At 59.4% G+C, this 12,897-nt stretch overlaps 1 protein-coding gene across 1 annotated transcript; it reads right to left on the minus strand.

Annotated features, from left to right (window-relative positions):
* Positions 1 to 535: 535 nt before the first annotated feature.
* On the minus strand, positions 536 to 9,336 carry UBXN6 (UBX domain protein 6). The gene is made up of 10 exons (XM_011943465.1): positions 9,172 to 9,336; positions 8,700 to 8,764; positions 7,614 to 7,742; positions 3,862 to 3,959; positions 3,123 to 3,198; positions 2,422 to 2,506; positions 2,086 to 2,305; positions 1,874 to 2,004; positions 1,641 to 1,789; positions 536 to 1,156 (listed from the first exon to the last, which is right to left on the minus strand). Exons 1-10 carry the CDS (start codon positions 9,257 to 9,259, stop codon positions 1,031 to 1,033), a joined length of 1,167 nt encoding a protein of 388 aa, XP_011798855.1. The 5' UTR covers positions 9,260 to 9,336; the 3' UTR covers positions 536 to 1,030.
* Positions 9,337 to 12,897: the final 3,561 nt, after the last annotated feature.

Raw genomic sequence — 12,897 nt, forward strand, 5'->3', positions numbered from 1 at the left:
TCAGAGGCACTGCATCCTTCAGCTCGGGGCCCCTTCCTCCACCTTCACAGCCACAGCGCCGCCTCTTCCAGTCTTTCTCTGACCTCTGCCTCACCCTCCTGCCACCTCTTGTGAGGACACTGGGTCCTGGAGCACCCAGAATCATCTCAGGTCAAGACCTTTCATCATATAATCCAAGCCCCTCTTGCCAGGTGAAGTTGCGCATCTATAGGTTCCAGGAAGAGGATGTGGCCGTCTCAGGACGCCCTGTCCCTCTGGCCGCAGAGAAGCCAGGCCTGTGACAGCACTCACCTCCCAAGCTGGGGGAGGCCCGCGGGGACTGGGTCTTTGTGGGCACAGCACAGCCTCCCCTAGCACATGGGATTTCCTCCCCAGGCAAGTGGCTCATCGGGCACTTGTGGCCAGGCATTGGCCCGAGAGCAGGTATCCACCTGGTGCCGCCTTAACAGGGAGCCATGCCCAGCCCCTGTGCCGTCTGCTCTGTAGCAGGTGAGCCTGCCCTGTGTCCCACGGTTTCAATGGAGCACCAAAAAACTATATTCAAACACCCTGTTTATTTGGGCTTATGATTTACTAACTGCAGGTCTGTGTGCGGGAAGGCCAGTGTCCCCCCCTGCCGTCGTCACCCACATCCACAGAGCAGCCCTAGCGCCAGGCGCAGCTGCTGCCACCCACAGCACACGGGAACGGGACCCGTGCTGCAGGCCTGCTCTCCTGCCCAGGGAGATGCCACGTGTGTCTGCCTGGCAGCTTCATGACACAGTTACCAGCAGCTAGGGAGGGCTTATATTTGGTGGCGTCCCCAGGCCTCTCCTTTGGGGGCTTGGGCGCATCTCCACAGCCCCCAGGAGTTGGGGGCTCTGCCACGGGGCCCAGTTCCACAGCTCCACAGCTAGCTGGCGCCCCTCCCATGCCCATGGGGCAGAGCCAGGTATTTCCAGAGGTGGCTTGGAGGCCCTGGGGTGGCGGGGAGAGAAACAGGGAGAGCATGAGACAGACCCACAGGGCTGAGGCCAACCCTGCTTTTATTTCAAGAGAGCTTCTCGATGGCTGACAGGAGCTCGGGTTTCAGGATGGCGTCCGGCTCGACCCCCGCGGCCTTGATGTCCTCCAGCACAGCCATGTCCCACGAGAAGGTCAGGAGGGCAGAGGGCACCTGCAGTGGGGGCAGGCTGTCATTCTGTCTCCATGTGGCCGTGCAGTGGAAGGACAGAGCCGAGCATAGTCGGCCCTTCCCGCCGCGGGAAACTCAGCGGGCAAGCTGGGCTCGGGGATACCCTGGCCTGGAAGCCATCTCAGCTGGTGGAGGCTTGGCTCACACCCTGGCCTCCTGCCCTCTCCCTCCGGGACTCCCAGAACCTAAGCCTAAACTTAGTGCACTAGCTAACACGTGTCACTGCTCCCATTTGACAGGGGAAACTGAGGTGTGGAGTAGTTATGAACTCGCTCAAGGCCCTGTTGCCAGTAAGTGGGAAAGTGAGATTCAAACCCAGGGACCTGCCCAGGCCCCCTGCTCTGAGAACAAGGAGGCTCCCCCTGCTCTGAGAACAAGGAGGCTCCCCCTCCTGAGGGGCTGTGCCAGTCCCCGGAGAACCTGCAGAGGCACCGGGTCAGCAGTGACCCTGTGGGCCAACACTCACCAGCCCACACTCATTCAAGGCCAGGTTCTCGTCCTCCGACAGCTTCTGCCCTCCCGAGGCCAGCAGCTCAAAAGGCAGCCAGTCGCTCTGCAGGGCCTCCCGAACGAACCCGTACACTGCCCCCAGCCGTTCCCGGGCGTAGAAGGTCCCTGGGGAGTGGGGAGGTCAGAGCAGGTGGGGCCCAGGGCCCCCACCAACCCGAGCCACCCTCCCTGGGAGTCGCAAGTGCCCACCCTGCAGGAGGCAGCCGTCGGGGAGGCGCACGCGCAGCAGTGTGTAGGTGTACTTGCGCAACCCCCGCTGCTCCTCCTTCTCCCGCATGGCCTTGGTCCGCAGCACGCTCAGCCGCTCCACTGCGTCGGACCTGCACATGAGGGCCACGTCAGGAGGGCTGGCCCGGGTTCTCCCACCCCGCCCCACTCCGCTCCGCGGACACCAGGCCCACCTGAGCCTCTGCTCCCGCTTGATCTCCTCTGCCGTGAGGTTGAAGAAGTCCCCGGGCAGTTCGAACTGCGAGGCCAGGGGCGAGGGCTGGAAGACGCGGCGCTGCCGGTCCAGCTTGGCGCGCACGGGCTCCGCAGCCAGCAGCTGTTCCTTGTGCCTCTCCAGACTCTGGGGCTGGGCCAAGGTGGTCTCGCTCAGCACGTAGAACTCCTCGGGGTCCTCTACAGCACGGCAGGACATGGGTGTCACTGTGCGGCGGAGAGACCCCCAAGCCAGGCCCTCCTGCCCCAAGGCCCCTTGTCCCCATTCCCCACTCAGCCAAGCCCTGTCCGCTTACCTTGATCCTGGATGGGAAGCAGCACCTTCTGGAACCCAATGGCCTCAAAAAACTCGTGGGTCCCTTCCAGGCAGTTAATGCGCTCCTGGGGGTGGAGATGGGGGTCACTGGGGACCCCTGGCTTCCTCCATGGCCCAGCCACACCCCACCTGGTCCAGGGGCCCAGCTCCCGCTATTGGGAGCAGCTGTTGACCCCTGTATGGGGCCCAGCCCTGGGGGTGCCTCAGTCCTAGGTGCAAACCTGCTTTTCTAAGGTGGGGGCTATGGAGTTTCCACCAGCTCCGCACAGAGGAAAAAGTCACAACCAGGCACGCAGAGTGAGGCTAAGGAGCCAGATACTGCTGGGGCCTGAAGCGAGGCTAACACGGGCCAGGGCGGCCAGACCCTGCCGTTTCCCCCAGAAGAATCTGGTTTGCATGAGAAACCTCCCCAGTGCTGACATGTTCCCAAATAAGCCCAACTGAAGAAGAGAAAAAGGATGTGGGTGAGGAGAAGCAGAATTTGTTGATTTGGGGTGACTGGTGCATTAAAATCTTGCTCTCTATCTTGTCCTGCTACCTTCTACTGGCCGAACGCTTCACTGCTTGGGGCTCAACTCTGGCTAGCTCCTCCAGGGACTGCCTGGTGTGGGCCACCACCGGCTCCTGCAGGCCGGCTGTCCCACTCCCAGCCTGGGCCCAGGGGCCAGGAAGCATGCCCACCTGGAACACCTTGTTCTGCAGCTTGATCTTCCGGTACTTCTCCTCCTCGGGGTGCAGGTGGATGTTGTCCAGGTACCTGGGGTAGGTGGACAGGGTGAGTGGGGCACAGCCCAGGCTGCCCCAGGTCAGTGGCTCAGCCACACTTGGCCTCTAGTCAGAGGGAAGAAGCGGCCCAGTGACCCCAGGGCAGGAGACCATCTCCGGGTGGAAGGCATACCTCGCACACCCCACGGAGCCCACCCCTGGTGCCAGCAGCAGCCCCATGGAACCCCTCACTGTCCCACCAGTCCTGGAAGGGCACCAGTTAACCACAGCGGTGGGGGAGCCACAGGGCCAGAAGAGTGGAGAGCCAGAGCCGAGGGGCCACAGCGCCAGCAGGGGCTCCTGTGGGGTGCTCCCTCGGGGCTGGCGGGCAGCGTGGACTTCCAGGCCTGCCCCCAATCCTGAGACTCGGGGAGTGGGGTGGGACCCTGCCTCCTCCACATGCTCCCCGAGTGGTCCCCAAGGAAGCCAGGGTGGGGAACCCCTGATTCCGTAAACACCTTCATGGGTACAGACCCAAAGAGGCCCAGTCCTTTGCCCGAGGCCTCTGGGTGGAGCTGCCTCACTCTCGGCCTGTTCTCCCTTCCTAGCCCACCTCGGCAGGTCATGAGGGGACCAGAGAGGGTGACAGCCCCAGTGGGAAGGGCGCTGGGGTGAGCCGGAGGGGCCAGGCAGGGCAAAGGGGCCACGCACTCACTTGGCAATGGTGTCCACGCCCAGCTTCACCCGGTCCCGGTCTTTGTTGAACGTGTGGATCTTCATGATGGAGGCAGCCACTGGGTCGGTGGAGAAGTGCTGGGAGGAGGGAAACAGGGAAAGCTGCTCACTGAGAATCCGGGCCACACGGCCCTCCGCTGCCCAGGTAACAGGGACAGGAAGAGGAAGGCAGAGCAGCGGCGTGGAGCAGCCCTAGCTGTGTGCTCATCACAGAAAGGAAAAGAGAGACCCTGAAAGACCCCGGCCCTGCCCACCCCCCAGGGCAGAGGCGGCACAGCCAAGACGCAGCAGAACTCAAGTCTGCCCTTCCACCTTCTCCAGACTAGATCCATGGGGCTTGGGGGCCGGTGTGACGTGACAGAACTTTGCCTCACACTCTGGCTTTAGAACTCGACCTCAGTGCTGAGATCCACCAAGGCCACTGCCCCTTACAGAACCTCCCGCCACCATGGACACCGCATCCCTCCTGATCTCACAGCCCCATGATGGACGTTCCGGAACGACTCCCGGGTCTCATGTGAAGAAAGAGACCGAGAGGCCCAGGGTCACAGGGATGGCAGGTGGCAGAGAGGACACGAATGAGTCTGCAACCCTCAATGTCTGAAACTCAATGGCTGGAAGACGGATACCCCCAGCCCCTGCCCCACCCCAAGGTCCCGCATATGTTACTAGGGGAGGGGAGAAGTCACAGCTGGAATTCCTGGGGTTTCCCAGAGCCAGCCCTGCTGACTGCGATGTACAGCGTCCCAGCACGCAGAGGCTGAGAAACAGGTACCCTAAGACCCAAACAAGACTGAGGCACAAATCCATTCACGCTCGGCACAGCTACCGCACACGGCCACACCCAGAGAGCCACCCATGGCCTGGCAAGCAGGGCTGCCACCCGCAGCTCCCTGGGCTGCCCAGATGAGGGCAGGTGAACAGCAGGGCCGCCCGGGGCCATGTGTCAGGATTCGGGCCACCTGCCCAGGCAGCCCAGAGCTCCACCCACCACCCCCCACCCTCCACTGCACAACAGGGTCCCTCAGCAGTCCCCTGCGTCACACGGACCCATGACCCACACACTGAGCCGGGGCTCATGCCAACAGAAAACTGGGACCCAGCCCAGTCTGCCGGTTTAGTTGCCGAGGTGATGTGGGGAGCGGGGAAGAGCACGCGGCTGCAGAGAGGCAGGGCTGCGAGACACCCCTGCCGTCCCCAGGACAACAGCTTCCTGGGGATCAGAGTGCCCAGGACAGCACACCTGCCAAGGGAAGGGCGTCAGCTCCAAAAGCGGCCCTCAGGCATTTTGGGCGACTGGCCACCAGGCTTAGGTCAGGATCTGGGTATGTGCGCAGACAAGGGGTGAAGGAACAGTGGCCAGGAAGGCATCCAAATCCATACAGGAATGTACTTTGTGAGAAAGGTGGGATTTCACAGCTGTGAGCAAAAGACAGGTGCTCTCCACAGGTGGGGCTGAGACGAGAACTGAGCCAAGATCTAGAAAAAAATAACATCAGCTCCACCCTGCCATGTTACATAATAACACGCTCCAGCTGGATCAAAGCTTCAACCATGGAAACAACAAGCAAGCAGTCACTGAGAAGCCAGAAGAAAAGCACTGGAGGCCGGGCGCGGTGCCTCACACCTGGAATCCCAGCACTTTGGGAGGCCGAGGCGGGTGGATCACGAGGTCAGGAGATCGAGACCATTCTGGCCAACATGGTGAAACTCTGTCTCTACTAAAAATACAAAAGTCAGCCGGGCATGGTGGCGGGCGCCTGTAGTCCCAGCTACTTGGGAGGCTGAGGCAGGAGAATCGCTTGAACCCGGGAAGCGGAGGTTGCAGTGAGCCGAGATTGCACCACTGTACTCCAGCCTAGTGACATAGCAAGACTCTGTCTCAAAAAAAAATAAATAAATAACACTGGAGAGGCCACAGAAGAATTCTCTCAGCATGGAAGTGGGTAAAGCATTTCTAAGAATGGCCCCAAACCCAAAAGCCATGAAATAAGACTGACACATTTAATTATACAGAGATCAAAAAATCCTATGCAGCAAAGTGACCATAAGCAGAGCCAGCATATGAGCAACTAGAGGGAAATATGTGCAACTCGTATCATAGGCAAAAGCCTAAATTGCCTAATATATAAAGAGTGCCTACAAATCACTAAGAAAAAGACAAACTCTCTAATAATGTACAAAGGATGCATTTTCATATGAAACATGGCCAACCCAACCCAAAATAAGGAAAGTGCAAATTAAATCTATCCTGGGATGCTATTTTCACTTGTCAATAGGGGTAAAGATCAAAGTTTGGTGATTTACAATACGGTGAGAGGATGGGGACATGGGTGCTTTCGCACACACTGCTGGAGTAGGTGTGAGTCTGGAAAGTCTCTATGGAACTGTTACTATTTTTTTTTTTAGACGAAGTTTTGCTCTTGTCGCCCAGTGCCCAGGCTGGAGCTCAATGGCATGATCTCGGCTCACGGCAACCTCTGCCTCTGGGGTTCAAGCGATTATCCTGCCGCAGCCTCCCGAGTAGCTGGGATAAAGGCGCCTGTCACTACGCCTGGCTAATTTTTGTATGTTTAGTAGATATGGGGTTTCACTATGTTGACCAGGCTGGTCTTGAACTTCTGACCTCAGGTGATCCACCTGCCTCGGCCTCCCAAAGTGCTGGGATTACAGGCGTGAGCCACCAATTCTGTTATTACTTTTTCAGAAAGGGTCTCACTTATCACCCAGGCTGGTGTGCAGTGGCCTGATCACGGCTCACTGCAGCCTCCACCTTCCAGACTCAAGCAATCCTTCTACCTTGGCCTTCTGAGTAGCAGGGACTACAGGTGCACGGCACCATGCCCAGCTAATTTGTTTCTGTTTTTGTTTTTGGTAGAGACAGGGTTTTGCCATGTTGCCCAGGCTGAAGCCAAAGTTTCTGAGAATCTATTGATGGTGTTAAGTGAGCACTTGCTGTATTAGGGGAAAAAAAAACGCTGTGAAAGTTATTTTTGTTCTTTTGTTTGTTTGTTTTTTGTTTTTTGAGACCGAGTTTCGCTCTTGTTGCCCAGGCTGGAGTGCAATGGCACGATCTCAGCTCACCACAACCTCCGCCTCCCGGATTCAAGCAATTCTCTTGCCTCAGCCTCCCGAGTAGCTGGGATTGCAGGCATGTGCCACCACGCCTGGCTAATTTTGTAGGAAGTTCTTTCTGTACTGAAGCAAATAATACATAACCTTTTATGAAAAACAAAACCAGGCCAGGCACGGTGGTTCACGCCTGTAATCCCAGCACTTTGGGAGGCTGAGGCGGGTGGGTCACTTGAGGCAAAAGTTCGAGACCAGCCTGGTCAACATGGTAAAACCCCGTCTCTACTAAAAATACAAAAATTAGCTGGGCGTGGTGGCAGGCACCTGTAATCCCAGCTACTTGGGAGGCTGAGGCACGAGAATTGTTTGAATCCAGGAGGCAGAGGTTGTAGTGAGCCGAGAATGCACCACTGCACTCCCGCCTGGGTGACAGAGTGAGACTCCATCTCAAAAACAAAGACAAACCTAGCTGGGAGAGAGGAGATACAGATGCATACACAATGGTGTGCCTGGATTCGGGGTATCAGAAGAGGGGCTTCACTACTAGCAGTGGGCTCTGGGGCCTCTGGGAGGGACCTGTACCACCTGGGCTTCCGATGCGGGGTGGCTCAGGCACAGGGAGCTACAGGTTGGGGCCGGAGCACACGGGGCACCACTCACCGAAAGAATGGCTTCCTTGATGCAGGCGTCCCGCTGGTCCTTCCTCAGGGTGGCCCCAGTGAGTGGACAGGTGAAGTACACAGCAGGCACGGCCAGGCGGGCAGAGCCTTCCTCTCTGGGCTCAGACACCTGGGGCGGTGAAAGTGTCCGAGTCTGGACTGTGGACAGAAGCCACCCCGAGCCTCGCAGCACCACAGTCCTGAGTGTGGCCGGTAGAACCAGACATCTCTAGCCCCCATGCTGTCCCTTCCACTTGGTGGCCATGGGAGACGCCCTGGCCAAGTGACTGGATCCCTGAGTCTGTTCCCTGGTATGTCAAATGGCCCCGTGGGGCCTACTCAGAACTAAACAAGGTAAGGAACGGAAAGCACGGAGCAGCTTCTGACACGCAGGAAGCACTCAGCAGACGGCAGCTGGGCTCCTGCTGGTCCTGTCCCCAAGCTGGTGAGGAAGGAGCTCTGTGTGGGAGTCCATGGGCACAGTGCCCTGGACAAGGCCTGACTTTTGGGCCTCCATTTCTAGGCCATCTCTAAGGTCCCTGCGTGCTAAAATTCACTGAATCTTCGAGGATCAAGCTGCTTAGAACTCCTTTCAGCAGAGCTCGCAAGGCCCACCTCCTACAGGAAGGCCTCCCTGATTCCACCCGTCTCCACGGAGCCCCCTGACTTCCAAGGCAGGCAGGAGCAGGCAGCGCTAGGGGACAGGCTCTGAAGCCACAGACTAGCCAGTCCTGTCTTTGCTGGTTCTGGGATGTAGGAGAGAGGATAGCTGGTTTGACCTCTCTCAACCCCGGTTCTCTTTCTGAAAAGTGAGAACTGTAACTGCATCCACCTTAAGGGGTTAAGGGGAGGGAGCGATGGGCTTACGTACCTGAGGCCCACTTCTCCAGGCCGAGCCAGCATCCTCAGCTGCCGAGCCCCGAAGGTCCGGACAACACTATGTTCCACCACAACCCGCCTCCACCTTGCGGGGCAAGGTTTCCTAACCACCCTGGAGTCCCAAGGTCCAGGCCACATCTCCCCCACGATGAAGTCAAGCTGTCCCCACCCCTCCGCGTGGGACAGTGCCACCAGTGGCTGTTCTTACCACGTTGGTCCCTGGGGCCTCGGGGCTCCCGCTGATGGTGGCTTCGGCTTGAAGTTCCTTTCTCACTGGAAGGCAGCCCAAAAAGGAGAAGCAGAGACAGGATGGTGAGCACGCTTCTGTCCTGGCGAGCCCCCTCATTGCTGGGGTGGGCCCATGAGCCACGCACAACACCCCAGCCTGCTGCTGCTAGAGGTCAGGCTGGGGGTCCCCTACAGGACTCGCTCTGCACCCACCCCTCAGCCTGAGCCAGCACCCCACTGCCTGGGCTGTTCCTGTTTCTGCTCCAAGTCTCTGCTCCCACCCCCTCCCCAGGAAGCTGCCCTTCCCCCAGCACCTGCCCTTGGTGAGTCGCTCCCAAGGGCGACCCTCACACCCCCACGGCTGCTCATGTGACTTCTGCGTCCAGGGCCAGGCACTAGGGCTGGGAACCTCAAACAGCCCTGACCTGGGCCCGAGGAGGGCCACACCTCACCCTGGTTTCGGATGCTGTCCTGCGACGTGGGGCCCCAGGCTCGGGACTGCTTCTGCTCCAGCCGGGCCAGGGCGGCAGCGGCCGCCATCTGTGCCTCATTGGTGGGTCCCTGGCGGGGCAGCCTCGGGGCCGGCTGGCTGGACTTCTGTTTGGGGGCCTTTTCCCTGGGGACAGACCAAGGGAGAGCGAGTGTATCCTCCTGAGGTGGCCGGCAAACCTGACGTGCAGTCACACAGGGGAGCTTCTGCTGCTCCCCAACTCCTGCCAGCAGCACCACCAGTCAGACATGTCCCTGCCTATGTGGGCCAGGACGCCTAGTTCCCAGGGGCCACCCGCAGCCACCAGATGGTTCTTCTGCAAGCGGAAGAGCCCCTGGAGAAAGGAGATGCTGGTTCCGCTCACTTCTGCACCATCGGGCAAGTCCTGCCCCCACTGGGCCTCAGCATCCTCATTTGTAAAATGGGTGGCAGCACCCCTCCCGATGCGAAGGCACCTTGATATCCTCAGTGCTTTTTTTTTTTTCTTTTTGAGACAGGGTCTTGCTCTGTCCCCCATGCTGGAGTACAGTGGCACAATCATGGCTCACTGCAACTCTGAGTTCCCAGGCTCAAGGAATCCTCCTGCGTCAGCCTCCCGAGTAGCTGGGACTTGGAGGCAAGCATCATCACGCATGGCTAATTTTTCTATCGAGACAGGGTCTCGCTGTGTAGCTCAGGCTGGTCTCGAACTCTTGGCCTCAAATGATCCTCCCACCATGGCATCCCAAACTGCTGGGACTACAGGCACGAGCCACAGCACCTAGCCCACATCCTCAGGAATTGAGACTCAAGGGATGCCACGTCCTCCCCTACTCCCTCCCGTGAGAGTCTCTACCTTCAGGTCACAGCTTCGTTTGCTGAGCACCTACTGTGTGCCGGGCTCCCTGCTGGGAGCTGGTCGGCTCGGTTGGTTGACTCCTCCTAACGAGCTGCCAGGGAGGCCTCACCATCCCCTGTTCCCAAACCCAAGAGGGTCAGGAAGTCCGGGCAATGTGCCCCATGCCACACCACCCTTGTGGCAGGACCCTGGGGTCAGCGGACAGTAGAACCAGCCTCGCCCTGGCCAGTCCATGCCAGGCCCGGGGCTGTGCAAGTACGAAGAGCTCATGGACTCGCGGTTCCGCCCTGTTGAGCCCTACACCAAGGAGGGTTCTGTAATCCACTTGGCACAGCGGCCTGGCAGAGAAGCTCTTTCTGCCAACCTGCTCGGGCGCGCCTGTCTCGCCTGTCTCCTCTCAGGCCCCTCCCGTGAATTCAGGGACTGTGTCACTTTCCGTGCCGTAAGTCTATTAAAACTTCCTGGGAGGCCAGGCTCTCAGTTCAAGCCCTATACTCCTCTGGCTCTGCTCAGATACCCGGGCAGCCCTCCCTCCTCGTCTCGAGGCTGAGCTTTGTGCCCACCCCTGCCTATCTAGTCCTCCCACAGCTGAGCATCTTGGGTGGAAGAGGAGATGACTCATGAAGACCCATCCCGGCCCCATCCGATATCTAGGTCTTTCCAGCAAAATGGCATTTCCCAGGGCACCTCGCCCCAACCGGTCGTGGACCCTGCCCCCCCTGGGCAGCCACACAGACCCTTCTGGAACCTCAGCCAGGGAACGTCAGCATCACTCCACTGCACGGCGCCCTCCCCGTGCAAAATCCTAAAGTCTCCCTCGGCCAGAGAGTCCTTCCCGGCCTGGCCCGCTGCCCTCCCCTGGCCTGTCTCCCCTGGGCTCCCCGCGGTTCTTCCCATACCCCAGCTGCTCCCCGCTGCAAGCCCCTGCACTGTCTGCGCCTTCTGCCCAGAATGTTCTCTGGGGCGAGGAAGGAGGACAGGCGATCTGGAAAGGGCTAGAGCTGCCACGGGAAGAGACGGAGGGGGCTGATTTCCCCATGGCTGAGTCTCACTGTGTCCTGGGAGAGGCCTTCCCAAACCACCTGATGACGTCTGCTCACCCTCCTTCAAGGCCCTGGACACCGCCTGAGCTCTCATCTGAGGTCTGTTGGTTTATTTGTCCATCAGCAACCTCTAGAAGGTGAGCCCTGGGACAGCAGAGGCCTTCTCCTGTCCACCACTGCAGCCTAAAACAGGACTTGGCGCCCACACGCCCCACACACCATGGATATCCAGTCTCGCTCCAGAGGGGACCTCCGCACCCCTTCCCTTCCCGAGTCTCCCCTCTTACCTTCCCCTCTCTGCCGGGCTCTGGGCTGACCCAGCCATCACCCTGATGCCCTGCATACTTCCTGTCACGCCCAGTCCTAACCCCACCCACTACTGGTTGAATCAATGAAAGGCTCCCCCCATTTGTCCACTTCTCTCCCTGACCCCTCTCCCTCTCTCACTCAGCCTTTGCTCTCCTGCTCTCCCCTGGAACCCTGAAGTCCTCGCTATGCTCCTACCTCCATCACCACCCCACCAACCCGTGATTCCCTGACCCCCACTTCCTGCCACCTCCCTGCCTCTCCTTCTTTTTTTTTTTTTTTTTGAGACGGAGTCTCGCTCTGTCGCCCAGGCTGGAGTGCAGTGGCCGGATCTCAGCTCATTGCAAGCTCCGCCTCCCGGGTTTACGCCATTCTCCTGCCTCAGTCTCACGAGTAGCTGGGACTACAGGCGCCAGCCACCTCGCCCGGCTAATTTTTTTGTATTTTTTAGTAGAGACGGGGTTTCACCGTGTTAGCCAGGATGGTCTCGAACTCCTGACCTCGTGATCCACCTGTCTCGGCCTCCCAAAGTGCTGGGATTACAGGCTTGAGCCACCGCGCCCGGCTCTGCCTTTCCTTCTACCCCCTCCCAGCCCCCACCCCTTCACAATCCTTTCCATTATTGCTTACAGACCCCTGCCTGGCTGCCTGCTGACCTCCTTCCTCAGTCACTCTCCATCAGTCCCCACCACCCCCTGGCCAACCAGCTCCCTGCAGCAGCCCCAGCTCTTCCAGCTTCCCTTTTCTCAACCCAGCAGCCCTCAGCCTCGCATCCTCTCCAGCGCCACTTCTTTCCCGGCCCTCCACCTGCCTTCCCAGCTGGCTCAGCCCTGCTCAGGTCCTTCTCTCCAAGGCCTCCCTAGACGATCCGGAAGCCTGCCCGGCACCTATCTCCTTTCCCCTCCCCTCTCACCTCCATAATCCACTTGGCACAGTGACCTGGCAGAGAAGCCTCGCAGACAAGGCCTTTCTCCCAATCTGCTCAGATGCATCAATCTCGCCGGTCTCCTCTCAGGCCCCTCCCGTGTCACAGTCCATCTGTCAAAGTCCTTCACCTCCACTCTCCTCACACACCTTCCTCAGCCCCTCCCTCTCAATTCGCCAGGACATCCCAGGTCACTGAAGACGCTACCCACCCCGGCCTCCTTGGCCTTCCAGACTCTTCCTCGTCTCCCATCAGCCTCCCACGTGCTCCAGATCCCAAGTCCAGAACCCCTCTTCCCATGGATGCCTCAAAACAACTCTCCACCACCCCACCCCACAGCCGTGCGTCTTCCTCCAAGCTCAGCTCTCATCCATGGTCACCTAGATTCCCCCAAATCATCCCGGCCACTTAAGGACCAGCCCGGTCCCCAGACCTCTCCCTCGCCACTCGTCTCAGTACTGATCATCCCTTTTTTCCCCCCAGGGTCGCTCTACTGACTCCCAGCTTCCTGCAGCCCCGCCGCCCTAATCCCCTGTCACTGCCTCTGACACTCCGGCGGCCCCGCCCCCGAGACCT

The sequence above is a fragment of the Colobus angolensis genome, unplaced genomic scaffold, assembly GCF_000951035.1.
Source record: "Colobus angolensis palliatus isolate OR3802 unplaced genomic scaffold, Cang.pa_1.0 Scaffold22, whole genome shotgun sequence".
NCBI lineage: Eukaryota > Metazoa > Chordata > Mammalia > Primates > Cercopithecidae > Colobus > Colobus angolensis.